At 49.4% G+C, this 22,312-nt stretch overlaps 12 protein-coding genes across 12 annotated transcripts; 5 read left to right on the top strand and 7 right to left on the bottom strand.

The window, feature by feature from the left end:
* Positions 1-255: 255 nt before the first annotated feature.
* Positions 256-869, bottom strand: EI90DRAFT_3013204 (uncharacterized protein; the record flags this gene model as incomplete). Its single annotated transcript, XM_039056642.1, has 2 exons — positions 256-650; positions 806-869. The coding sequence occupies 2 exons, from the start codon at positions 867-869 to the stop codon at positions 256-258; spliced, it is 459 nt and encodes a 152-aa protein (XP_038921035.1).
* A 317-nt stretch (positions 870-1,186) lies between these two features.
* EI90DRAFT_3013203 (uncharacterized protein) lies at positions 1,187-2,082 on the top strand (the record flags this gene model as incomplete). Its single annotated transcript, XM_039056641.1, has 5 exons — positions 1,187-1,465; positions 1,517-1,656; positions 1,714-1,817; positions 1,870-1,982; positions 2,020-2,082. The coding sequence occupies 5 exons, from the start codon at positions 1,187-1,189 to the stop codon at positions 2,080-2,082; spliced, it is 699 nt and encodes a 232-aa protein (XP_038921034.1).
* Positions 2,083-4,759: 2,677 nt separating this feature from the next.
* Positions 4,760-7,538, bottom strand: EI90DRAFT_3118241 (uncharacterized protein; the record flags this gene model as incomplete). Its single annotated transcript, XM_039063081.1, has 6 exons — positions 4,760-5,675; positions 5,734-6,550; positions 6,605-6,808; positions 6,859-6,936; positions 6,996-7,076; positions 7,145-7,538. The coding sequence occupies 6 exons, from the start codon at positions 7,536-7,538 to the stop codon at positions 4,760-4,762; spliced, it is 2,490 nt and encodes an 829-aa protein (XP_038921033.1).
* A 111-nt stretch (positions 7,539-7,649) lies between these two features.
* Positions 7,650-8,386, bottom strand: EI90DRAFT_3040676 (uncharacterized protein). Its single transcript, XM_039059027.1, has one exon. It carries the CDS (start codon positions 8,360-8,362, stop codon positions 7,826-7,828), a length of 537 nt encoding a protein of 178 aa, XP_038921032.1. The 5' UTR covers positions 8,363-8,386; the 3' UTR covers positions 7,650-7,825.
* A 222-nt stretch (positions 8,387-8,608) lies between these two features.
* EI90DRAFT_2908107 (uncharacterized protein) lies at positions 8,609-9,067 on the top strand (the record flags this gene model as incomplete). The annotated part of the gene is made up of 2 exons (XM_039054309.1): positions 8,609-8,846; positions 8,940-9,067. 2 exons carry the CDS (start codon positions 8,609-8,611, stop codon positions 9,065-9,067), a joined length of 366 nt encoding a protein of 121 aa, XP_038921031.1.
* Positions 9,029-11,144, bottom strand: EI90DRAFT_3279508 (formaldehyde dehydrogenase; the record flags this gene model as incomplete). Its single annotated transcript, XM_039066681.1, has 12 exons — positions 9,029-9,383; positions 9,439-9,714; positions 9,770-10,014; positions 10,079-10,226; positions 10,286-10,365; positions 10,431-10,484; positions 10,538-10,568; positions 10,621-10,659; positions 10,714-10,789; positions 10,850-10,947; positions 11,017-11,046; positions 11,124-11,144. 12 exons carry the CDS (start codon positions 11,142-11,144, stop codon positions 9,339-9,341), a joined length of 1,143 nt encoding a protein of 380 aa, XP_038921030.1. The 3' UTR covers positions 9,029-9,338.
* A 361-nt stretch (positions 11,145-11,505) lies between these two features.
* EI90DRAFT_2967624 (aspartic peptidase domain-containing protein) lies at positions 11,506-14,043 on the bottom strand. The gene is made up of 8 exons (XM_039055602.1): positions 13,646-14,043; positions 13,167-13,562; positions 12,920-13,108; positions 12,783-12,857; positions 12,577-12,729; positions 12,110-12,516; positions 11,858-12,043; positions 11,506-11,798 (listed from the first exon to the last, which is right to left on the bottom strand). Exons 1-8 carry the CDS (start codon positions 13,696-13,698, stop codon positions 11,737-11,739), a joined length of 1,521 nt encoding a protein of 506 aa, XP_038921029.1. The 5' UTR covers positions 13,699-14,043; the 3' UTR covers positions 11,506-11,736.
* A 128-nt stretch (positions 14,044-14,171) lies between these two features.
* On the top strand, positions 14,172-15,015 carry EI90DRAFT_2466530 (uncharacterized protein). The gene is made up of 2 exons (XM_039053067.1): positions 14,172-14,872; positions 14,938-15,015. The coding sequence occupies exon 1, from the start codon at positions 14,335-14,337 to the stop codon at positions 14,818-14,820; it is 486 nt and encodes a 161-aa protein (XP_038921028.1). The 5' UTR covers positions 14,172-14,334; the 3' UTR covers positions 14,821-14,872; positions 14,938-15,015.
* Positions 15,016-15,019: 4 nt separating this feature from the next.
* Positions 15,020-16,052, bottom strand: EI90DRAFT_3040653 (uncharacterized protein). The gene is made up of 2 exons (XM_039059026.1): positions 15,738-16,052; positions 15,020-15,678 (listed from the first exon to the last, which is right to left on the bottom strand). Exon 2 carries the CDS (start codon positions 15,574-15,576, stop codon positions 15,283-15,285), a length of 294 nt encoding a protein of 97 aa, XP_038921027.1. The 5' UTR covers positions 15,577-15,678; positions 15,738-16,052; the 3' UTR covers positions 15,020-15,282.
* Positions 16,053-17,588: 1,536 nt separating this feature from the next.
* On the top strand, positions 17,589-18,621 carry EI90DRAFT_3040652 (uncharacterized protein). The gene has a single exon (XM_039059025.1). The coding sequence runs from the start codon at positions 18,018-18,020 to the stop codon at positions 18,447-18,449; it is 432 nt and encodes a 143-aa protein (XP_038921026.1). The 5' UTR covers positions 17,589-18,017; the 3' UTR covers positions 18,450-18,621.
* EI90DRAFT_3040651 (uncharacterized protein) lies at positions 18,596-19,258 on the top strand (the record flags this gene model as incomplete). Its single annotated transcript, XM_039059024.1, has 1 exon — positions 18,596-19,258. A coding segment is annotated over exon 1 (209 nt), but the record flags the coding sequence as incomplete, so codon positions are not given.
* Positions 19,259-19,757: 499 nt separating this feature from the next.
* On the bottom strand, positions 19,758-22,080 carry EI90DRAFT_3118238 (uncharacterized protein; the record flags this gene model as incomplete). Its single annotated transcript, XM_039063080.1, has 2 exons — positions 19,758-21,540; positions 21,800-22,080. The coding sequence occupies 2 exons, from the start codon at positions 22,078-22,080 to the stop codon at positions 19,758-19,760; spliced, it is 2,064 nt and encodes a 687-aa protein (XP_038921024.1).
* Between the last annotated feature and the right edge of the window lie 232 nt (positions 22,081-22,312).

Raw genomic sequence — 22,312 nt, 5'->3', positions numbered from 1 at the left:
CTAACGTGAAATATGGGACAGCCTAGAACGCGTGGCGCAACGCTCTAGCCAAGTCGTTGAAGCCGAAGTCCCAACCCCCACGACGCCTTGCAACGGAGTAGCTCATTAGCTAAGTGACCACTCACGCCACCGTACTCCGCTCCGCTTCCCGCGATCACCTCGAATACAGTTTCTGACACTCACCAGCTATAGCCCCAAGCCCACAAGGTGCTACCCTCACTGCTGCTCCTGCCGCTCCTGCCGCTCCCACAACCGTCACTGCTGCTTCCGCTGCTCCTGCTGCTCCTGCTGCTCCTGCTGCTCCTGCTGCTCCTGCACCCACCGCTCCTGCCGCATCTGCTGCTCCCATGCCTGCTGCTCCCACCTCTCCTGCTGCTCCCGCTCCTGCCACTGCTCCTCCAACCGCTGCTCCTCCAACCGCTGCTCCTCCAACCGCTGCTCCTCCAACCGCTGCTCCTCCAACCGCTGCTCCTCCAACTGCTCCCGCTGCTCCTGCCACTCCCACTCCTGCAGCTGCAGCCCCTGCCCCCGCAGCAGCCAAATGGAAACCTGGCCCACTGGAGAATTACCAGAAGGGTTCAAAGTGGGTGTGACCCACCCCTGCACTACCCTGAAACTAACCCAAAACTGTCCAGACAGTTGAGGCGCAACTGCATCCGCACGTGATGGAGTTGTGTGCTAGTTTTGCATTAGTTTTGTCCTAGTTTTGCCTTCATGAATCACCCTATTGACCAAAGATGCCCTTTTCATTCATTACCACAAAATGACCAATGGCTAGAATCACATGCTCCACCAGGGTACATACTCCTTACAGAGTCCCACATAAATCCTTCATCAGGCTCAAACATATCAGGGACACCCTGTGACATCTTCAGCAATTCATTAGGGCGTTTCACGGTTGACTGAAGTCAGCTGAATTGCATCTGAAGTGAAATTCCTAAAGTGACACGTGAGTGACAAAACTCGATCTTAACTCATTCTAAACTGACGACTTTGACTTGGGGCTCAAGTCCCCCAACTGGCCTAAAGTCGATTTTCTAAAGTCAGTCTAAATTCGGCCTTATACATAAGTCCGCAAATCTTGCTGTACAGTTCTCCGCTTTAGGTCACCTGTCCCTTTGCACGTTTTCCCTCACCCCTCATCACCCCACCCCATCACCGTCACCACCATCTCACTTCCCAAACCATGCCAGCCAAACGAAAAAACCCTGAGGGTTCGGTCCCTCAGCTACGATCAGGGCGCCGCTCACGTACAACAACGGACAATGAGTCTGCCAGTGCCACCCCACCCATGGTTGCCATCAAGGCTGAAATTAAGTCTGAGCCTCGCACTCCAAAGGTTCAATGGGACACCAATGAACGCTGGACAGAGCGCCTAATTGAATATCTCACAAACCACCTTGATGTTCGACTGAAAATGTTCAGTGATTCTGTCAAGGATGCAAGGAAGGAGTCACGGAAAAAGGTGAGCATCTAATATGATGCCTTTCAACTCTCACCACTCACTATCACCTAGGTTGTCGGTAGCAAACCCAAAGTTGAATATTACCGTGAGATAGCAAAGGCTGTCTTTGATGTTGAAGGGGAACCGGATCACGGCGCTTATTTAATGGAACCTGAGCGCTATGCAACCTCTGTCTTAGGTCGGATCACTTAGTAAGTTTATTAGTTGCTGAGGTCACTGTAGCTCATCTAGTATTCTCCCAATTGTAGTTTACAGAAGACATACACCGGATATCGCAAAATGCTACAGCAGACCGGTGAGGGCCTCAAAGATGAGGATGAGGATAAGAATGAAATGCACAGAAACCAGCTAGGTAGCGTACATGTCAATTACTTGGTACACTGCTTATTTTCTCATTTTTGAAGAGATGATTCGTGCATCTTTCCCGTGGTGGAACACACTGCATGGATGGTGGTCAGAGCATCCAAAATACGCATTCCAGATGGTAACAAACTCAACAAGCGGCACTGGGAAGATGGTAAGTGATTTTGAACAAGCCGTCTTTGTGCCTCCAGAGCAAGTTGCTGCACCCATTGAGACCAATACCTCCCGTCCACCTTCACCACCAGCCATCGTAAATGCACCGCTTTCCCATGTCAACTCACCAATTTCTTGGGCCGAACCACCACCTCAGGTTGACATGGGACTTCTTAATACAGACACCACCCTTTTTCGCATGGAGTCGCCCACTGGTTTTCCACTCTCCCTTCCAGACTCGCAGCTCCCTGATGTCAAGCCAGGGATTAATGCAGAAGACTCAAGTGTGTCTTCATCTCATACACTGGCAAGGTCAACCCCAGGGCCTGCCACACTCAAGTCCAAGGTTGACTTGACGCTCACGGCTTCACGCACATCAGGGTCAAAGGGCTGCAAAGATTTTATTGCTGATTTCCATGAGGCAGCACGGGTTGATCAGGTTCAAGCTCAACAAGAGGCTGAATACCATCATGTACAGCAGATGGCACGGCTTGAGCTCAAGAGAGAAAAGATGCACCGTAAATTTGAAATTGAGTCGCTCAGGCTTCAGTTACAACTTGCGCAGGTCCAGTCACAGCCACAGCAGCAGCAACAAACAGCAGCAACAAAGCAGCAGCAACAGCCACAACAACAGCATGATCCCACATTTGATTTTGGGAGTCTCAATTTTTAGATTTCTTTATGCTCAGTGTGAAAAAACCACAAAAAATTCATCTTCATACTCATACACACGTAGTACAAATATTTGAATATGAAAATTTTAGTAGAGAGCATCAAAAAGAGCTGCCTGTACAAGACGGCGCTTCCGGTGCCCTTCCGATTCTCGGGGCAGTGACGACCCTGCTCCACCCCAGGTGAAACCTGCAACTGGTTCATCATCCTCACTATCATCTTCACCACTCCTGCCCTCCTCAACCCATTCCCAGAAATCACTTTCATACTCCTCATCTTCAACATGCGCTGCAAAAGAGTGGATGATCAAACATGTGCGGACCCATGCAAGCGAAAGTACATAATCGCGCTCTGAATTGATCTGTTGACGGAGTCCACAAAGTGACTGGAAGTGACCTTTGAGGTACCCCACAGCATGTTCTGACCTTATGCGCACCTGTAAAGGGGGGCGTTTGAATCATGAATGATCATGAGAGGTCTTGGAAATAACTCACCATAGATAAATGATAGTTGAATTGGCGGTTTGATGCTGCAAGTGATTGTGCCGCTTGTAAGGCACCATACACCATGGGGAAAGTGCATATGCAGAGTCGGCCCACAACCATTCACCGTTGCGGAAAAGCTGGTCAGATTCTTTGAATGCACGGGATTCCTTGAATGCTGTTGAGTCGTGCATACTGCCAGGGGGGCCAAGCACATAGTCGATGATGCATAGGTTTGGTAATGTTACAAGCTAAAAGGATATTAATACCGGTGTTCCACATATATATATAAATTGATAGTAATCCACATACCGTAAGACTGAGAGAATAGTTGGACTTCCGGTCAAAAAACTGCTCCCCAAAATGTCCTGGTTTGGATGCGAGAGGGAGAAGAGTACCATCCACCATACAAAAACCCGGCCTCCATGCATGACAAGACACACTCTCCACCCAGTCCGATGCCTCCCGCTTCTCAGCTGCATTTGGCCATTGAATGGCCTGGTTATGCAGCGGCAAAAAGGCCATGATAACACGATGTGTGGCCTTGACAACCATGCCTGCACTGCAGCCTGCCCACTGTGCAACGGCATCAACAGATGCTGCATTGCCGAAATGGCCAAACCGATAGAGAGCAATTGCAAGCTGGCAATCAACAGGCCACTGGTCATTCCTGGAGCTGTTTTGGAAACATGGGTGGGCCTGGATGAGGGAGACGAGGATGTTGAATGTGTGAGGTGAGACACGTAGATTTTGACGGAAGCGGGGGGGGTCATCTTCTTTATAGCACAAAAGAATAAGCGCTAACTGGCTGCATTTCGGGACATCATGTGGAAAAAGGACTCGGGTGGAAAGGAGAGTGGAGAGGAAAAGTCGCACCCGAAACATGGACCGCCTGAATGAGCGATGTAGGGACTGCAGTGCTTGGTTGCATTCAGCAACCGATGACAAGTTGGATGGCTGGGAGATGTTGCCGGTGTTACCATTGCCAGTGTCAGTGTTGTCGTCGCTGCTGCTGCTGCTGCTGCTGCTGTTGGTCATTGTTGATGTGGAGGTTGAACTGGTATCCGGGTTACTAGTGTTGTCAGAGGATGTGCTGGAGTTAACAGAGTCGGTACCCTTTAGTCTGAGAGTTCGGCATTGTTGATAGTAACATGCACGGAGCCGGTGGGCATGCTGGATGGTAGAATGGATGAGTCGCTTGCGATCAGAAGGAACGGGCATTAGAGTGGCTAATTACATAATAGGAACATAGAGGATATGGGTGACGGACTTACCCAACCCACTTTGGATGCACTTTAGAGGCTTGTACTGTGAACGCCCAACTGGAGCATCTAAACTGGACCCAAAGTCGCTCTAAACTTGGGTCGCACGTGAGTCAAATTTTGTCCATTTTAGATCCAATTCATAATCCAGTTTAGACCCACTTCAGCGAACTGTGAAACTCCCTATTGTATGTTCCCTCATCCTGGGACCGAATGGTGTGAAAAGTCTTTGAAGAAGCCCCGGTACACCAGATATCAAATGAGGTGAAGGCACTCATCCGGAACTGCCTTGATGGCTGCATCCGTCCGGGTGGCGCTATAGTAGAGACACTGGATTCCTTCGATGCCAGTGCAGTCACCATTCAAATCACTGGGGGTGGTTTTATTGATTTGGTGAAAATTCCAAGCTTGAACGGGTCCATCTTGTCAAATAGGTCTTGCAACGGTCTGGTGTTGTAAGAGCGATCATTCTTCGACTGTATCATGAAGACAGTCATATTGTCCTTTTGCAGTACCGTGCCTTTGTAGAGAATTGGGATGACCACATCAACGCCACGTTGATTATCCGCACAGACAACTCCGACGCCCCGAACAGCAAGCTTAAAGAGATACTGAACAGAGAGTACCTTGAAATCATGAACCTTGATAAAATACGTAACGTAGATGCGTGAGTTCTTGAATGTCGCAGCAAATGTTTTTTTGCGACTGTATGTCATTGAGGGCAAAGAATCCTTGATCGACCTGTCGTAGATCCCGCGGGCAAAGAGAGCCTTGAACAACGAGGTCACTGGGACCCCCCCTGGCTTCCATTCCCCTTCCCTAGACATAAGGCCATCTAGGGTGTCGATAATAATGTTGCAGATAACGAGTTCTCCCCGATCTCCCTCACTCAGTCCAGGCCACTGCAATATGTCTCGTAACATCTGACAGGACGGGACCTTATTTCGGATGGTGCACAAGATGGTAGCCGCGGCCTCAGTGAGGATCGGCTCCGACGCTGCAACCGTGACGACAGACTCAAACCCTTCCTTGACACTCAAGCATACGCGCATGTGCTTCTCGACTTGAGTCATCTGGTTCCTGTTTGCCAACGGTCGATGCTGACCAACGTAAATGCTCGTATCGAAGTCCAGCACAAGACGACGAGACATCACGGCAAACCGTTCCTCAGGGGCCAAGTCGTCCCTTTTCCATGCACGACAGAGAAGTTTTTCGATAGCAAATACGGTGATCGTGTCTTTGACGTGTTTTCCGCCCTCTTGGTAACGTGTTATCCATCTACGATGACATGAAGCCATGATAGCGAAGAAAGATCTGGGAGAACGTACAAGGTAACGCAGTGACATCATTCAGAGTCATGCCCTCATGAAATTCCATCGCCATGTGATCGAAACCCAGTGCGCTGAACGGTTTGACACTGGCAAGTTGACCTCGGAGGATGCGGCTCGATGGATCATGGGAATGTGGAGGGGAGAACTGGTCAGATTTTCCTGTTGTAGATAAGAAGAGGCTCCAGATAGGGAACGACCATAAACCCCGCAATGCGCGTCTCAACGATGTGAATTGGGTCGGCCCTCTACCAGTATATGAAAGCGCCAAGGTGTGGGCTTCATCGAACGCCAAACTCAATATGGGAGTACGCTGCGCTTTGAGCTCGAATTCACCGTCGATCTTCGCTAATACTGTTTTGACGACAGAATCAAGTTCAACCTGCCGGGAAAGACCGTCTGTGCTTGTGAACTTCCCGGGCGGTGTTTTCTTTTCTGTAGGAGTCATCGGCCTGTTATATAGCTGCCTCGATGGTGAGTGACATAGTGGCGACACAGAACAGAGACTTGCCTCGTTCGCTCTCGCCACCACGTCGTCGTAAAATTTTACACGTAGAGGAGCTTGTTTACTAAACCGCTGTCCAACTGTCATAAAAAGTCGAAACTGCCCGGCAAGGGAACTAGGATACTCCAATAATGCGGCCGACTTCTCGGCCTCCGAGAGCTCAGAAGAGTCGCGGATACTTGATTGCAGTGTTCCAATGACGTCGGATAATTTCTCGAACAACGCAGTGAGAAATGCGCTGAAACGAGCATCGTTTTCATGTTCTTTGAAGCCAGGGGCTAAGAACCAAAGCAAGATATTTTCGTCAGGAGCCGGATATCCTAAATTGAAACATTATAATCACACAAATGAAGAATACAAGAAGAGAATATCACCTCCATATCCCACACGGAGATTGAAAGGGACAACAAAGTTGTGCTTGGAGAACTCGTCGACCATTCGCGATTTTCCCATGCCAGAGGACTGTACGATTGGTAAGAGGGGAGCATATGCATGAGGAATATTTTGTCCCGTCATGTACTGGTAAAGAATGTCGGCGGCGTTTCCTCTGTAACTGGAAGACCACGACTTGACCGACGCTGGAACGGGTTCGGAAAAGAATAACACAAGCAAGCAACGCTCCACCCACCATCTTCAGATGATTGAGAATCAAGTATCGCATCAGGGTTGGCAGAACCCACAGGCTGGACAGTTGGACGAAGAATTTCTGTAACGATCACAGTTTATCAGAACCATCCAATAACAGCCAAACCTTCTGGTTCATACCCAAGTTTCGTATCTCCTTGAACGATTGAGCGTTCCATGCATCATCTAACTTAGGACCCAACTCCGGATGTGTGATTGAAACTGTCGGTAACGTTTTCGAGTTGAGTAGTCCGGCTGATTGGTTGACAATTGTTTGAGAAGAAGAAGACGAAAGTCTTCGCGGGGAAGTTTGACAAAATCGCCCACGAACTCGACGACACGTGCGTCAAGCATTTCGTGGGTAGCTTCGTCCAGGACATTGGGACGAACCGCGAGAGTCGCCATGGGTGCATATTTAGAGGAGGGCTCACCCATTGGCGGCCCAACCTCCAAATTGGATTTCGTCTGATCCACAGATACGTTACTTGAGAGCGAGACTTGAATTTTGCGACTACCGTGCGGATGTTGCTGGGGAGGCGTCAATTGGGGGGGGTCTCCTGAAAATCCATCGTGGTCTTGTACTTGTACCACGCCGTGCGTCGCTGCTTCGGCGTCAGGTACTCCCAGTTCCGCGAAGGTGGCTTCCACCGACAAACCTCCGATGTGCACAGGTTCTTCTTCCATTAGTGTTTCTGGGTCAACTGGAATGGCTCGGGCGCGCCACGGAGAGGCCTCCGCGGCGGGCTACTTGTGTAAATCTGTCCGTTCGCGTCGGATGGATGAATGGATGTATTCATTTCAAAGTAAATACAGTTGTTTTATGTACATTACAGTAAGAATGAACATTCCTGCATCCACCACGGATTCCTTACAATACCATAGGCTAGTTAGTCGACAACGAGCACACAATTTAGACTGGGGAAAAGTACATACCACGCAAGCCACAATCCAGCGAACAAACGAAGCCCCCCTCATGCCCTAAATGAAGGCGACTCAACAACGTAGTACCCGTCTACAGACTTAGAAGCATGTTGTAATATATTTCGTTCCTCCGATACTTGTGGTGCAGACGACTCGTTATTCAAGTCTGGGGCATCGATTGGCCGGCCTTGTGTCCATACACGTCCATCAGGAATGCTAGTGCCCCGGGTGGAGCTTACGTCCACAAGCTTCACCGCTTCTACGAGACGAATGAGTTCCTCCAGTTGGTGTTTGCGCTCAGAATAGGCGTGCGAATCGAGAGGGGGTGGAATGAGTGCAGAAACCCGGTGAAGCTTTACCAGCGTCGCATCCGATATCTTGGGTGCTGGATAGGTGGACAATAGTTCGTGAACAGACCATGTGGGGCGAATGCAGCGCTTCAGGGTATCATCTCGTGCATCAACCACATCCGAAAGAGGAGTTGCGGAGTTTCTCAGAAAATGAGTATTTCTCAATGAAATTCCACCAAGACGCCATGAGCACTGGCGGCTTGATGCATTCGTAAGAGGCGAAACCGGGTATCGCATCGACTGAGCTTCTGCAGCCTCGACGGAAACAATTGTACAGTAAACAACGTCAAAAAGTCTCTATTGAATCATTCGCTCCGCTTTAGCTCGACACAATCTCGAGGACCACACTTCGGAAGTTACACGCCAGATAATCCCTCTGCATATAGCCGTGGTGCCACGTAATCACGAGGCTGCGGGGTAATATACCACCACCACCACTGCGCTAGCGCTTGCAAGCGCGTCAACACTTTCCATTTCCCCACCATGTCTTCCTTCTCACAAAAGCTTCTGAACCAAATTCTCCCTGGTTCTGTCCATCTCAAGCAGACCCAAACGCTTTACCAAACTTTATCCCGCCTGCCACAAGATGGTGTCGGCTCTCACCTCCGTCAGGTCCGATGGGACAGACTCAACCGACACGACACGTATTGGATGATCACGCGAGTCAAACTAAAGAACGATGGAAGGCATGGGAAAGCATGGGGCATGTTTGTATACAAAGGTGTGTGTGCTGCATGCAGCGTCAAAAATCGTAGGACATATTGGCGCTCATGAAAAATACTCTTTGAATTTACTCTTCATGATATTCCACTAGGCAAGCCCATTAGTCAGAGAGATGAACTGATAAGAGGAGGGCTTAAATGGCGTTGGAGGGAAATGACCTCATCTGAGCTAGCTGATCGGACACCCGTCACACCTGCCCCGACAACGCAGGCGACATAGTACGTTATTCCCTCTACAATAAGCACATACGCCACAGAACCTTCGAAAGAAAACATAAATTCCTCACCGTCGGAGAAGCGGGAATCATTGCGTCGGATCACATAACGGCCCCATGGATACTGTGCACCATGGGTTCTCGTATAGTATGCTACATATCAATGGTGAATTCTACTCCTAGATAGCCACAAACCGATGGACTTCTTGGCAGGGCACAAGTGGATTCGTTTGGCGTAACGTCGGAATAATGTACAAATCGTTCTTGGTGAAATATTCATACCACCCACATATCAACAACACAGCGGATACAATCTCCGGTCTGAGAAGGAAAACAAATCAAATTCGCACCTGCACCAGAAGGCCTGAACACTCACATGCATATCATGGAACCCCTCATTGATATCCTTCAGAGTTCGCTGATGTGTAATGTATTCGTCGACCTTCATCTTTCCCGCAAGATAGTCTTCGACCAAACCAGGAAGCTCCGTACGGCCCTTGATGCCACCGAAAGCGGTACCACGCCAAGTACGACCAGTGACGAGCTGGAAAGGACGAGTAGATATCTCCGCCCCGGCAGGCGCCACGCCAATTATGGTCGAGATGCCCCAGCCTTTATGACACGCCTCGAGGGCAACACGCATTACATCCACCTGTCGAAGCCGACTGAGGATGCTATGAATACTCATCTACATAAGAGAGACGCACATTTCCTGTGCCATCGAACGTGAAGTCTAGACCGCCATCCGTAATCTCGACGAGATGATCCTGAATCCTCTTTGCGCCCAAATCATTAGGGTTTATGAACTCGTGAGCGCCAAACTTCTTTGCCCATGATTCTTTGTTAGGGTTCGTGTCGATTGCGATAATACGAGAGGCTTTGAGGTGAGCAGCGCCGTTGATAACACCTAAACCGATACAACCGCACCCGAAGACGGCCACTGAAGAGTTCACTGATAGATCCGGAAAATGGTAAAGAGCTGGAAAGGGGGTTATTCAGGTTTGGAGAAGGCGCACCAACACTGGGAAGTTTTGTGACCGCTCCCCAAGCAGTTGTAATCCCACAACCGAGTAAGCATACCTTCTCGAGGGGAGCCTGAGGGTTGACTTTGACGACGGAGTATTTGCTAACGACGGTATATTGAGAGAAAGTGGACGTGCCCATCTATGCGACGTGATCCAGTACCGTCAAATTCCTGTGGCGAAAGCCATTACGCGACTTACAAAATGGAATATATCTTTGCCTTTGGAATGGAAACGAACTGTCCCATCTGGCATCAAGCCTTTTCCTTGAGTCGCACGTACTGGCACAATGGAGTACTCGAATGGGTAAACTAAACTTGGAGAGGCTTGGGGACTTGACGCATACCGCTGCTGCAGAGGTTTGTTTTCCCGCTTGTGCAGAACTTGCACTCTTTGCATTCTAACGAGTGATATTAGCGGAAACTCGCGAACAACCAAGATATCGACGCGTACCAGCAGTGTAAAGAGGAATGACATGATCTCCCTGAGATAGCAGTCAGAATGACGTCGATCCTGTGGTACCAACATATCCTCACCGGTTGAACGTCTGTTACGCCTTGTCCAACGGATTCTACCTAGGGGCATAATATTTCCAGGGTTCCAGTAAGATAAGAGACGTTTTAACCTACAATTCCTCCCCCTTCATGACCCAGAATCGCAGGGAAGACACCTTCAGGATCCTTCCCACTTCGAGTGTACTCGTCCCTGTAAACCCATCCTGCTATGAACTCATGTCTGATAAGTGGGCCAGATGCTGCAACATACGTGTGACAAATCCCAGTGTATAAGATTTTGATTCTTACTTCATTCGCTTTTGGTGGGTCAACCTCAACATCCTCGACAACTGGGGGTTCCTTCGCAGCCTAGATTTCGCCGCATGCCGTTGGATCGGAAGTCACATATCGGCCCCTGGTGTATACTGATGTACCCACCCAAACAATGGCGGCCTTGCACTTGATAGGCTTCAATCCGGGGATGCGATTTATTTCAACTTGTGGATATGACAATTCTATGAAAAAAAAGAAATCCTTGTACTAACCTTGCCGGAAGTGTCAGACATGATCCCTCCAAATGGCGATGTGCCGACTGACGAATTTGTAATTCTCACGATCATTTCCAGTTACGGCTTTATGACGTCAGATTTTGGCTGATCTCACCAAGAGCGACTTGGAGCTCCTTGCAATTGGTCATCGGTGACCTATCAGATCGACCATTCGCTGCGAGAGCCTCCGAAATCAAGATTTCATCTTCCTGATATGATGACCTATCCATTATTCAACCCATCTGGCGCTGCTCCTTTGCCCAAACTGCATGCTATGACAATCAACACAACAAACTTCCTCTGTAACACACAGCTCTCACACCCTAGCACCATCAACCAGGGAAGACACCGGTAGCCTACATTCAACATATCCTCCCCAAAAGTCCCAAAATTTTCACTTTCATGCCATTTTCATAGCGAATAATGTTCAAGGCAAATACAAACTGAAACATGGAAAACCGAATTGACCTTCATCTCACTCAACAACTGTCCATCATCAGGATTCAGGAATGTTACGGAGATATACACGGTTCAACCCAAAGGGATGAAAGCCTTGACGATGGGCAGCCAGGTGTGGACACCATTCCTGAGTGTTGACTAATGCCTTCCATCATGGATTACACGGGGATCTAGGTTTAGCAAATCCAACACTAGAGTTGTTGACGTCGAAGGCTGGAGAAACCAAGATCTGCTCAACTCATATCGTCGGGAAGAATAAAAAGAGGGCTCACCAGTATAAACACTCCGCATGAAAGGATCACCAAGGATCCAGAAGTCGGATTCACCTCGACTGGAAATGGCACCAACACAGCTGCTCGACCCACCGGAGACTGGACCGTGGTTGAAGTATTTGGAAGCAATGGGATACGGAATTCCGTTAAACGTGAAGGAGATTTGAGGATCATAGCTGCAGGGGTCTGTGGGAAAATGAAATAGTTGGTCAGGTTTTCACAGACAAGGTAGAGGTACGAATGGGGACGTACAAGAGTAGGTGGTACTATCACGACTGGTCCTAAACACAGCACTTCCGGGAATATGTCGATAGAACCGCGAAACTGTATCTGAATCACCGATAATAACAGCGGTACCTGAATCGATAATGGCTGATCCACCGCTGACCGCCTTCGTTCCTCCAACATTGACGCTATCGAGGCCAACCCGCCACCAACGCTGTTGGGTCACAGAGATCCAGTTAAGAGGAGGAATGTAGAGCAATTCATCGGTTCCGCCGAGTTGGAGTTCCGAGCCGGACTCTGAGAAGTAGAAAGCGAAGACACCCTGGCTAACGGTTCCCTGTTGCATGAGGGTGTTGAAGAAAGGCGTAGCACCGAACTTAGAAAGGGCTGGCCAGGCCAGGCCCATCAAGCCATCCGGCCCAGTCTGGAGTGCCCTGTCGAGTCAACTGATGAATGAGAACCATGATCAGCATTGGATATGATTGGAGACGAACCGGCTGAAGCTGTCGGCAGATCCGAGGGTTTGACCCCTGGCGGTGAGCCCGGTCACAGTGACAGCGTCAGTATATTGGTGTCCGGTGGTGAGAGAACCATCGGCATCACGGATAAAAAAGGTTTTCCCCATCCGCGAGGAAGTGGAGCTCAAGCTGAATATAATAAATGTAATGCAGCATCACAAATTGTGAATGGACGAACATACCTAGAGTCGTAATGTGCACTACGTGCTCCACAATTCTTGCAAGTGACATCGGGAATGAAGAAGTCACTGCTTCCGCTATGTCGAATTGGAGCAGTCACTTCCAACCTCCTCTCATTGAATATCCAGAGGAAACTCACGTATCGAGACCGACGGAAAATGTAACAGGAGGTTTCCCGACTGAGATGTTGCCGCACCAAAATCCCTCATGGTTTGTCAAGGCACTGGTGCCGGTACTTCTTTTCGAGGGGCGGGTCACTCTGTCCCGGGCGAGGGGATGGACTGAGCCGGTATTCCTCTCGTAATTTTTCATGCCAACGTCGTATTTGCTAGGAGAAGTAGAGATATTGAAAATTCACGGAAGCCCCATCGGAATCCCAATCTTACGCGCCGACATAAGCAAGGTGGGCCTGAAGAGCTGTTATGTTGACAACGCCATCATTGGCGAAGGTGGAACCCCTCTTGCTAATCGGGATTGAACGACCTTTTTCATTAAGGCGGATGCGGGTGGGACAGGAAAGCACCAGGAAAGGTAGAGAAGCAGCGATGAGAGGTGTGGTGAACCTCATTTTGGCTTGAAAGAGGAGGAGGCGCCGTAACAAGCAGATGCAGGGGGCGACTACCAGTGAGAGGCCCGTTCTTATCCCTTTCTGTCCCTGCGGGCCACGAGGGAATGTCCGCGATTCATCCCTAACGTCGCCTGTGGTAATATCTCGTGGTGAGTCGCAATACTTTCGGACTAAGAATTCCCCACAATGACTCTGTATTTTTGGGAGCGCATATCTGAAAGGGAAATAAGAATCAGAGTAAAACGAGAAAAACCTGCTTTCTCATTGACCGATGGCCATGGATCGGTCTTAACTCACCTTGTACGACCAATATCTACCGCGGAGCTAGGCAGGATACCAGCCTGCCGCATCCTCCAGAGAATATAGATTTAACGCAGGAAATGATGGGATTCCACGAGAATTCCTGTCATTTAATTGGGCTAGCTCCAATGCCTGGCGGGCACGAACGTGCATACCGTTTTGCAAACGGCATTCCGGATAAGGCAGCGCGTCACTCGAAGCCCAGAGGTAAGATAGAAGCGGGAAATATAACTAGTGATTTGGGTCAACGCAAAGGAATGCATTATGTAAGACACAGTGGCAGCCCGGAAAAGCCCTATCATTTGGGAACATGTCTCCCAAATACACCTGTATCGCGAAAGCTACTGGGGTTCCACTAAAAAAAAAGCAACACCTGTTGCCGACTGCCGGTAAAGTCCTCCACGCCCCGGATATCTCCGGTGACTCCCGAGCAAGGAAGCCCTGAACGATCAATTCACTGGTCGCAGGAAGTCCACTCATTTACTAAGCTTCTCAACGTTGTCTTGCTTGTTACGCCACTAAGGGCGAGCAACCACATTTACGCGAAAGTAGCTGCCACCCGCCCCCTTCGGTCTATACTGGTATAGAGACTGGTCATCTTCCTACGTCTTTGTGATCACTAGCTACGGCCGGATCGGCCCCAGGTCCCAACCCCCTGCTTCCAACATCCAGATCGACCGCAGATTATGAGACGACCTGTAGAATCACGACGGCCCCGCAGGACAACCTGGTACCCTTGCAGTTGCTGCTACAGCGCACATTCCAGTGGCACTTCACATGAGCAACGGACGTCTTTTCGAGACGAGATATGTAGTTTATCCCAGAGAAGCCCCAGTCCCGGTCCCAATCGTTTCAACCAATCAAGTGCATTCCATTCCAAATGTCATATGCTGACCCCCGAACGATCTACGACCACTACTACCTTTCCTCCCTACCAAACTGAGTACCGATTTCCCACGAATGGCGTCGGCACGCAGCAAGAACCTGCAGATATCGGGCCGTCAGTCTCAGTCTATCGGTGCCAGTTTCACTGGCACCTCGTTGATCCGACGGCGATCGGAAGAAGGTGCACCAAAACCTTCCTCCAAATAGGGGCCACTGCTTTCAAACTTGTCCCCATCGCCAATCTTGATCGGATCCCAAACACTCTTCTGGCATGGATTAAAATCTGAGGTCTGTGAATCGTCACAACGACCATGATCATGGCCGTTTCTCAAACTACATGTATGTATAATGTCAGCGGCAACATAATGATAGAGGAACTCAACCAGTTGTGCGCTGTGATTCAGAAAGTACAAGACTCGGTGCTTGAGCCCCTTCGGAAGTGGACTGGAGAAATCCCCCCGGAGCTTAAAACTCTAGCGTAAGAAATCTACGTGTACACGCCTCGTCTTCTCCTCGTTCACATTTGTTCACTCTCTTCATGAAGTTTTGCAAAGGACATCGAATTACTTAAGCGGCTTTCGAACTTAACTTCACAGATCGAACGGGATGCAGTGCTTCCCAAGTCCTATAGCCAAGATGGCCCTGTCGTCAATGGACAACGTCCCACGTCTCCGGGTCAGTTCAGATGAAAGAGAATTAAGAGTTCGTTAGAACGGTGTCGCGTTGAGCAAACATTATCAATCTGCGTACTACGCCACCACCAATATCGATACGGACATGGATATGTCCAGTATATACAGATTTGGGCTGAGCAGGCTAAAAGGACGGAGAACACAGTTCCAGATATGGAACCACCATGCTGTGTGCTTCCCGAGCTCAGTCGGAGCAACACCAACCTCGATGGACTGCAGAGTGGGTTCATTCCCTTGTTTCCGATCACACGAAAAGTTCAGCGCCGACAAGCGACGTTGGATAGTGCTTTTACCTACTTCGAGCGAAGGGTCAAAATACTGGCTGGCCGGCTGACCATTTAACGCGTACATCACTTTGTCCCGAGCGCGAAGACAAGACTAATCTGGACTTCGACGATAGTCTGTTCACTGCCGTACCGTATGACATGTTGTAAACTTGATGGAAATGCTGTTGTAAGTGTCCTCAGCCTTTCCGGATAGCGTCGCTGTTTCATGGAGGCCCTCCCGCTCAGGTTCGGGTTTTCACTAATCGCTTCGGATGCTAGAAGTATATAAGGACCCCTCACTCTTTGGTGGCCTCCCTGCGGCGAAAAATTTGGAGGTCAAGGTTTCACCTCTCTGTTGACTTGTTCGTTTTTTGCCACATAATCGAGAGACATCTCTCCCGGGTTAACTCACCGTCTACACTTCGCCTTTTGACTCTATTAATCCCTTATATTGTATCTTCCCGTCCTTTCTAGTTCTATCAACATCCATTCGCAGCTACCTCTCAAAATCTGTTTCATCCTCCAGCTCTAAAAAGGGTGCCCATTCTTGATAGATTATTATTCTTCACGACCACTACAATCCCAGGGTCATGGACACCATGCCCACTTACGTGGAAGCCCTTGAGATGAATGGCTCGTGTTCTAATAACCCTTCATGCCACTTGCAACATGGTATGGTCCGACTTACGCACTGCGACACTTCACCCAAGTTTGAGATCCGTACTCTTCGAGTTGGGATACGGGCTCACCACACTTTCTGAATCTACGTATAGTTTTGCCGCTGAAGGTCCATATCTCCCTTTTTCCGCCTGCCACAAGTACTTGCTCATGTCGGATCAGACATGAAGATCAAGAATATGGCTGATCTTGGGGCACACGGTATCGAGTGCATAATCTGGATTTTTCGGTTCGTGCCTGATGCTGTGGAAAGCAGCACTGGCGTACTATGCCGTATCCCCGCCTAATTGGTTTAGGGACCTCAAGTCGTATACCAGGCGATCTCGTGCTGGTCATGTCAACGGGCTTGGAGCAAACCCTTGCATTTCTGAACTCCTCGCGACTTTGCCGCTGAACCGATTTCCCAGCTGATCAAACATGCACGGTATCAATCCCTGTGGTCGCTCGTTTAATTTGACGTTGGCACGGTAGGCTGACACGATAGGCTTATCAGGATATGTACTACTGAGAGGATAGCGCTAGATATAGTTGCGTGCGATCATGCATTAATGGCATCAAGCGGCAGTCTGTTTGCAAACATATGCATCCAAACTAGGTGTTATAGGGGCTTTGACATTATGACTTCGGGAAAGCAGCGCGTTGATCTCCCAAGCTGCACTAGGTTTTCCCATAATACGGCTAGGAACTCTGTGCGTCTGCCTCACTCATATCTCGAGAGTACGTGAGATCAACAGGAGAGGACAACGTGAAACACACAGCCGAAGCTAATACTATTCATCCATCCCGAGAGGAATTGTTATCTGACATGAAACAACCCGGTGAACTTTGATTTAACGCTATCCTCCAGAGACCAAAGCAAGGGTCCCCCTTGTTTGACGGTCATCGCACCACACTTCATCATGAGAGCTGCTCACGTACCCGCGGCCGGACTACGTACACGAAAGATAATTAGGTTCGTACCGGTACAAAATCCCGTAGAAAGTTGGAGCCAGCTCTTGCACTTCAACAAAGATGCCCGGAGATCGGCAACAAATACTAAGTATCACAATAGGAAGAAATGATTATGTAGAAAGATGTCACACTTACAATACGGATGGGTGGTTCATTTGTTGCACCAACGGAATGCATGGAGGTCAGTACCAAGCTTGCGCGCGCTCACAGGTTCCTCCTTGTGGGGAGGTGCGAGCCTATCGTACCACATGGGTTTGGAGTCCGGCTCTGAATGGCCGGAAAGTATGCATCACCCTGACCGATGCAACCCAGTATCATTTCAGAGGTCATTGCTATGATAGATAGACGCGAAATCCGGAAGCCCAAATATATAATTGAAATTGGTCGTGAGAACTGAATTGAATCAGTTACACTATCCGAGACCGTGCGGCGTCGTTCGCAAACAGATTGAGCATTCTTACTGGTCCATAAGCTTGGAGAGGGCCCGGGGACCATTATATAGCGTCTAAACATCCAAGAGAGCTTCACAATGGCTCAGCCTTTTCAGAATCTCTATCATCAGCGCGCAAGTGATCCCTCACCTTCGTCTATTGGTTTCGGTGCTGAGGCTTTCCCAATGTTGTCTAGGCAGTAGGGACGGCCAAGCCATGGTAACGTTCTTCTCCTGCCTCTACGACAATCTAGCTACAACGACATCTTGATTCTTTCTGGCATGTTTGGAACGACTCATATTCATCCCTTGTGCGGCCACTCCTCACCATGAAAAAAAATTAAATTAAATTAAATTCAAGCTACATATGCCGTCGCCAAACTACTATCGTCCTTGCAACAATAAACACAACGGATTTCCTCTACACCTGCGCCACACATTTGACAGACCCAGGTTTCGCGACCCCCATGACTCCTGAACCACAGGTATCGACAATACCTAAAGTATCCCAGCAAGACATCCAAAAGATCAAAGAAGAATGGGAGGCCAAACAAAAGCTAACGAAAGAGAAGGGGAAGGAGAAGGAGAAGGAGAAGGAAATGGAGAAAAAGGAGACCTCGAATACCGGCGGGAAATCTCCTCCCCCATCCTCTTCTTCCGCCACCACTAGTGCCACTGCCGCTGCCACTACGGCAGGCACAAGCGCACAACAACAACGATCTTCTTCTCCCTCCCATCCACGATTCACACTCCACCGCCAAATATTCGCCATGCGTCTCGCAGAGCACAAGAAACGTAGACAAGCCCAACAGGCGCAGGCGCAGGCGCAAGCAGCAGCCGCAGCACTTAAAACCGCATCTTTATACTCAAACATCCCACCTCCACCTCCTTTACCATAGTGAGCGCTGTTCCAGCGTTCGATCGATCTCACTTTCCTTGAGGACCTTCCTCGTATACATGGCCCCTCACATACATGTTCTCATGCTGTATCATATATTTGCATCCCACCCATATAATGATGAGCTCGGAGTGGCCTTTGGGCTAATCACCACCACATTAAAGAATTTTTCATTTTTCGCTAACCACTATGCAAGGCCACATGTAAAGGTCATAGGTCTGCCCACCCTTGGTATCCTCCTCCAAAAGGCGTAAAGCGTATGTGTAGAAGAAGAAAAAGAAAAAACCAAGGAGGGGAAAATAAAAACAAACGTCCGAGGTTAGAAATAAACATCAATCAAGATCGATTCATCGACAACAACCAAATCAGAAGAGACAACCGAGCGAGGGGGAACTACGAGTATTGTAGAGTTAAGAATGTTAAAAGCGTTTGGTCGAGACAAAAAGAGAAAAGAGAAAAAAGGCATAGGCAACATCAATGCCCAAAAACACCAAAAAGAAAAAAAAAATCATACTCGGCGAAACCAAGATAACAAACGGACATGTGAGAGAACTGAGATGGGTGACGAAGGAGAATTGAATGAACAATTTATACGATGTAGATGTGATGAATAAACGTGAAGGGGTGATCGTGTGGATCTCCTGGAATTAGACGCCGAGATGAAAGGATGATGAAAGGATGGAAAAAACAAGAGTTTAAAAAAAAGATTCCCCAACTCGCAGCTCGCGACTCATAATAAACTCTACTATCTCTTCCTTGGAATTAAGTGTTCGATAAAATCCAATCAAAAAAAAAAGGGGGGGGGGGGGGAGTATGGTTGCAAATAAATGAAGATGGGGGAAGCGGAAAGCAAAAGGGCAACGTTTCTGTTTGTCTTTTTTTTTTTGAGCTGACGATGACGGAGGATTGTAGGTTCGTGAGCACGCGTGTTAATGGATGCGTATCTAATGTAAGCAATGCAAGTATTAGACGTTGAAATGCATTAGTGCAAGCGTTGAAAAGCGGATCCGGATTGCCCCCTGGACTCTCAAATCCAGTATGTAGTCCTGTCAGCTGGAGAGAACGGGGGAGAGAGAGGAGGGGAGGGGATGGATGGATGGATGGGAAGGCGGGAGAAAGGGAAAAGAAAGAGAAATGCGCGCCGTTAGATTATGCAAAGCGTATAAATGTGCACGCGGCAAGGGGCAGAAGTCGCAAGCCGCAATGATGATATCAGGTGTGAAAAGAGAGAAGAGGAAAGTCGGATAAGAGGATCACCGTCAAGAATTAATGATAGGATAACCCCACGAGTAGGATCCAAGAAAAAACTTCAAGGCGACCCATAAGGAGGCGGAGAATCCGTCCCAGCACATGTGCTTATCCTCCTCGTGCGCCTCGCCTCGCCTCCGACACCCAACGCATCACTTCCAACAACCTCAAGCGCACTTCCACTCCCCCCTCCACCACCAGTATCACTAACCCCCAAAACGCCCGCACCGCTACCGATACCATGCCCAGCTTCGACGTCCGCAATACCCCCAGCCGGCGCTGACGGACGAGCCTCCAAAACAGGTGTACTTGAACCTTCTGAACTGGACTCCACGTCCGAATCTGTATGTGGGTGCCAGCGTGACGACCGGCCACCACCACCCACTCCAAACCCCACCCCAAGCCCAGCATTATTCAAAAGAGGCAAGATAAACCCGGCCTCACGAGCCTTCGCCAACGCAGCAGCACTTATCGCTTCAGCTGAAGCACCAATCGCGGTAGCAGCCGCGCCAACTCCGACTCCAATCCCACCATGGCCACTATTCCTGGACGAGACACCCGCAGCGGTACCACCATGAGTAGTCGCCAAAATAGCCGGTAAGCGGACGATAGTACCTGTCCTCGTTCTCGTCACCGTCGCTCCAACACCCCGAGGAGAGGAAGAAGTGGAAGCAAACAAGTACGTAGGAACACCAACAACCCACGTCCCAGCTCTCCTGAATGCACCCACCACGCTATTTCTGGCTCTCTCCGTCCTACTTCTCTCGGTGCCATTCGGAAGACTGACAGTGGACGAAGAAGAGGCGGCGGTAGCTCGAATATCAAATGGTAGTGGGAACAAGAAACCGGCAGCGGCGTGATGACTTGGTGCCGAATCATCTGACGAGGGTGAGGGTGGGTCCGAAGGCGCTGATGATGATGGCGTCATTGAACCACAAGACGCACTTGGGGATGACGAACGGGATGAATCGTGGATCGGGACGTGAACCGGTCGTGGAGGATACGAAAAGTATTCCAAATCTGAAGGACTATGCCCATGACGACGATGATGGCTCGTCGAAGTCGATGATGAAGTTGGAGCACCAGCAGTAGCAGTGGTGGGCAACACTGTCGAATCCCAAAAGTATCCCCTCGGTAACAAGAAATCATACCGAATGCTAAGCAACCTCCTCCTAAGACTCGACTGTCCTTTGCTCGTCTTCTTTCTCCAATAAACTCGCACCAATCCAACAACGAGAACGACACACCCCAAACGCATAAGTATCGTACCCCATTTGCCTAGGAAGGTGACGAACCAAGCGTCATCGGCGTGCCAACTGCTTCCGTAGTGATGGCTGAAGAAGGCATGAGGCGCTTCCCCCGGCTTGGCGTTCTTTCCATAAAGTGCCTTGCTCAGAATCCTAACCTCCCCTCCAGGGTAAGCCGCATTCGACCCGGACGGATGACTGGCCGTGTAAATACCATACTGAGCGCTAATGAACATCGGCCCAGTGCTGAACATGACGGTCGGATAATTCAAGATATAGTCATGATCAAAGGTAACGAGGTTATGAATCGTCTGGGCCATGAATGGATGGCCCTTGGCGGCAAACATGAGGTCGTTCGAAACTCCAACGGGAATCGTTCTGGGTAAGATAACGGGGTAGACAAGCAGAGAATCCAAAGGCCGCAAACATCCCACATCGAGATCCAGATAAATCCCTCCATAGTGATGCAGGACGAAATACCGAATGGCGTCTGCACGTTGAATGGGGTACTTGTAGCCGTCGAAGGTAGGGAGGAACCAGGAGTATTCCCGAGCGATGAAGTCCCGAGAGGATTCATCCGTCCAAAGCATGTACTCGCTAAAGGTGTGAAATTTCACATGAGCACACACGTTGATGTTGCGCATCCAACCACCGTGAGGAGGGTTGAAATCCAGGCCAGGATGAAACACAATGCCATGCGCAGCCCGAACACACGCGCACGAGATTTGCAACCAGCGGATGGAAAACAACGATAGAAAAACAGGAAATTTGCACATGGATCAGTAAAAGAAATTCGTATTTCAGATAAGACAAAAACGAGGCTGGCCCGCATAATCAAGAACAAGACAAGACTCACTAGTCAGGCATCAACTTGCGGCATGTGTTAGACACGGCGTTCCATCTGTCCGGCAGGACGTCGGTCTTCCAAGTCTGGTGTATGATCCTCGGTATCCTCTCCTTTTCAAGAGCTTCAATCGAGTTATCGGCGCCCGCCGAGGGGGGGACTTCAATATCTGTGAGATACGCGGTGGGGTCGATAGCGAGATGATATGAAACTGTACTGAGAACGATGACAGTCCCAAGGAGGAAAAGTGCGAGAATAGTGAGGAAAATGACAGGGGCTTTGCTGCGGGACATGATTGATCCTGGGGGGTCGGGAGAAGGGGGGGGCTAGCAAATTGTGTCAAAATGCGTGGTATTCAAGACCAGCCAGTTCGTGATGAGGAATCGTGAGGGTTAAGTTTTTATGGATTATACTTTGTGGGGTATGGTCTGTGCCTGTCGTTGTCGCGTTGTCGGTGTGGGAGAACCGCCAATGCAACAGAGATGAGCAGAGGGAGATGTGATAGTGCCCGTGGAAGGAGGAGAA

This window comes from Cantharellus anzutake (genome assembly GCF_015039405.1).
Source record: "Cantharellus anzutake strain C23 chromosome Unknown EI90scaffold_7, whole genome shotgun sequence".
Taxonomy (NCBI): Eukaryota; Fungi; Basidiomycota; class Agaricomycetes; order Cantharellales; family Hydnaceae; genus Cantharellus; species Cantharellus anzutake.
This window is presented reverse-complemented; position numbering and strand designations above follow the sequence as displayed.